Source organism: Oryzias melastigma, linkage group LG4 (assembly GCF_002922805.2).
Source record: "Oryzias melastigma strain HK-1 linkage group LG4, ASM292280v2, whole genome shotgun sequence".
NCBI lineage: Eukaryota > Metazoa > Chordata > Actinopteri > Beloniformes > Adrianichthyidae > Oryzias > Oryzias melastigma.
In genome coordinates this window covers 30,192,222-30,194,285 of record NC_050515.1, presented here as the reverse complement: position 1 = coordinate 30,194,285, position 2,064 = coordinate 30,192,222, and the positions used below count along the sequence as shown (strand labels likewise).

Sequence of the window (2,064 nt, the reverse complement as noted above, 5' to 3'; positions counted from 1 at the left end):
GTTGGAAATTTTTACGTTTATACATTTTACATTTTTTTATGTTGTTTGTTTGGTATTATATGTTAGAATCTTTTTTCTCTCCTTTACTAATGCTTAAATTTAATTTATTTGTCTTCACATGCATACACATATAATGTCATGCTTTGTAATGTCTAATCAGTCAATTAAAAAAAAAAAGAAAAGAAAAACTGTGATGAAAACGAGTTGACGCCAAATCTGGCAACCCAATGTTGAATAAAATATCGCGAGACTACACCACAACAACAAGATTCGCTCTTGGAGGTTGAAGTCTTGCCTGGTTGCACGTTCTGCCCCACCTCGAGAATCCAGAATAATCTTTCTGCGCTGCAGCAGAAAGCCGAGGCGTCTTCTCCCCGCGGGGACCCGCACGCGCACCGAACGCATGACGCCTGTCTGCCGCGACCACCTTCAAAAACGTCAACAACCTGGAGGACTCGGCGACACATGTCAGGGTTGTGACGGAGTCTGCGCCTCTTGCGAGTAAACAAGAGTTGTGCTGCAGGAGCTCCGGGGCAGACTGCTGACCCACATCTCCCCGCGAAGGTTTGTAAACACCGAACCTGTACAAACACGTCAGGAATGGTCGGACACTGACACCGTCATGGAAATGTTTAGTTTATTTGAACAATGATCTATTTATGTGCGCAGTTCGTCGTGTGTTTACACTGGTTAGCATTCGTTGTCTCTCTGCTCCAGTGACAGTTGGTGTTTTGTAAAGCTAAAGACATAAATCAACAGTGAGTTTGGTTTGTAAAGTAGAAATTCCGATGATCCCTTTCTGCGTTTGAACGCAGCATGCTGAGGTGTTTGGGAACACAGCTCTCACGTAGGGCTTCCACGATTAGTCGACTAATTGCCCATTGAAATAGCCGATGACTAATTTAATAGTTGATTAGTCGTTCCTTTTTATTATATGGTCAGAGTGTAGTAAAGTTGAAAGTTATAATTACATTCTGCTAGCTTTTTGGACTATTTTTGGCATTTATTAAGTTTTTTTTTTGTTTGTTTTTTTTACAATTTTGGAGTCTAGCTAATATTGTTTAGCTAAACATGCGTGTATGAGGGTGTCGTGCATTCTAACAGGTTCGGGTTCCTCACAGGTCACGCATGGCCCACCGTGTTCCGGATCGCCAGGGCCGCCTGCCCGTAGCAGAGGCCGCGGTTCTGGCCCTGCCCACCTCCAGCCAAACCCAGGTGAGTGCTGCCCGTCAGCCAACATGCACAGGTAACCCATCAGACCTCTCTATGACTGTTTTGGGTCTGGATTGTGTTTGTTGCTGTTGGAACTTTAAAACCCCAATCTGAACAAAATGTTGTAAAATGTTTTACTTTTGCAACATAACATGATAGTGTGATTGAGACAACCGGTTTGTTTTTAACCTGCAGACTCTACTGACAGACTTGTGCTGGGTCTAGTCCAGACTTGCATGTGTAAACAGGCACTGAAAGGTCACACCTGCTGGAAATAGAACAGAGCTGCCTGCTAGTCTATTCCTGTCAACACTCGCTCTGGAGACCCCTAATGGACGCACATGTCTGCTTCAGAGCCACCTCACAAACTGCCCTGAAGAGGTTCCTTTAAACCACATGTGTCAAAGTCAAGGCCCGGGGGCCGGATCCGGCCCTCCGGGTAATTCTATCTGGCGCCCCAGATCATTTTATTGTTATTAATTGCCCGATGTTATCTTGCACTTATTTGTTATTTGTAAAAATTTGACAAAAATATTTTTATGGAGAGTAAAATATTGAAAGTTATTTAAAGTTTAAGTTGATTTATTCTGGAATAATATTCCTGCTTTTTTTATTATTCATAGTTATGTTAAAAAGTTAGTTTTAAAGTTTTAAAAATTGACATTCTGCTAGATTTTGGACTATTTTAGCATTTACTATGATTATATTTATTTTTTTTAGGCTGTTTTGGAGTTTAGCTTATATTCCAGCTACATGTTAGCTACTTTTCTAATTTAGGCTTTTCTTTTGAAGTTTTTTAGGCTTTGGAATTTAGGTAATATTTCAGCTACATGTTAACTGTTTTGGCTAATT

At 41.0% G+C, this 2,064-nt stretch overlaps 1 protein-coding gene across 1 annotated transcript in view; it reads left to right on the top strand.

The window, feature by feature from the left end:
- Positions 1–32: 32 nt before the first annotated feature.
- The window catches only part of LOC112137057 (mitochondrial coenzyme A transporter SLC25A42), a 10,352-nt gene continuing 8,320 nt past the window's right edge, over positions 33–2,064 (top strand). The window contains exons 1-2 of the mRNA XM_024259173.2: positions 33–564; positions 1,122–1,215. Of these exons, the coding sequence (XP_024114941.1) occupies positions 1,129–1,215 (87 nt within the window). The 5' untranslated portion in view covers positions 33–564; positions 1,122–1,128. The remainder of the gene's footprint in view (positions 565–1,121; positions 1,216–2,064) is intronic.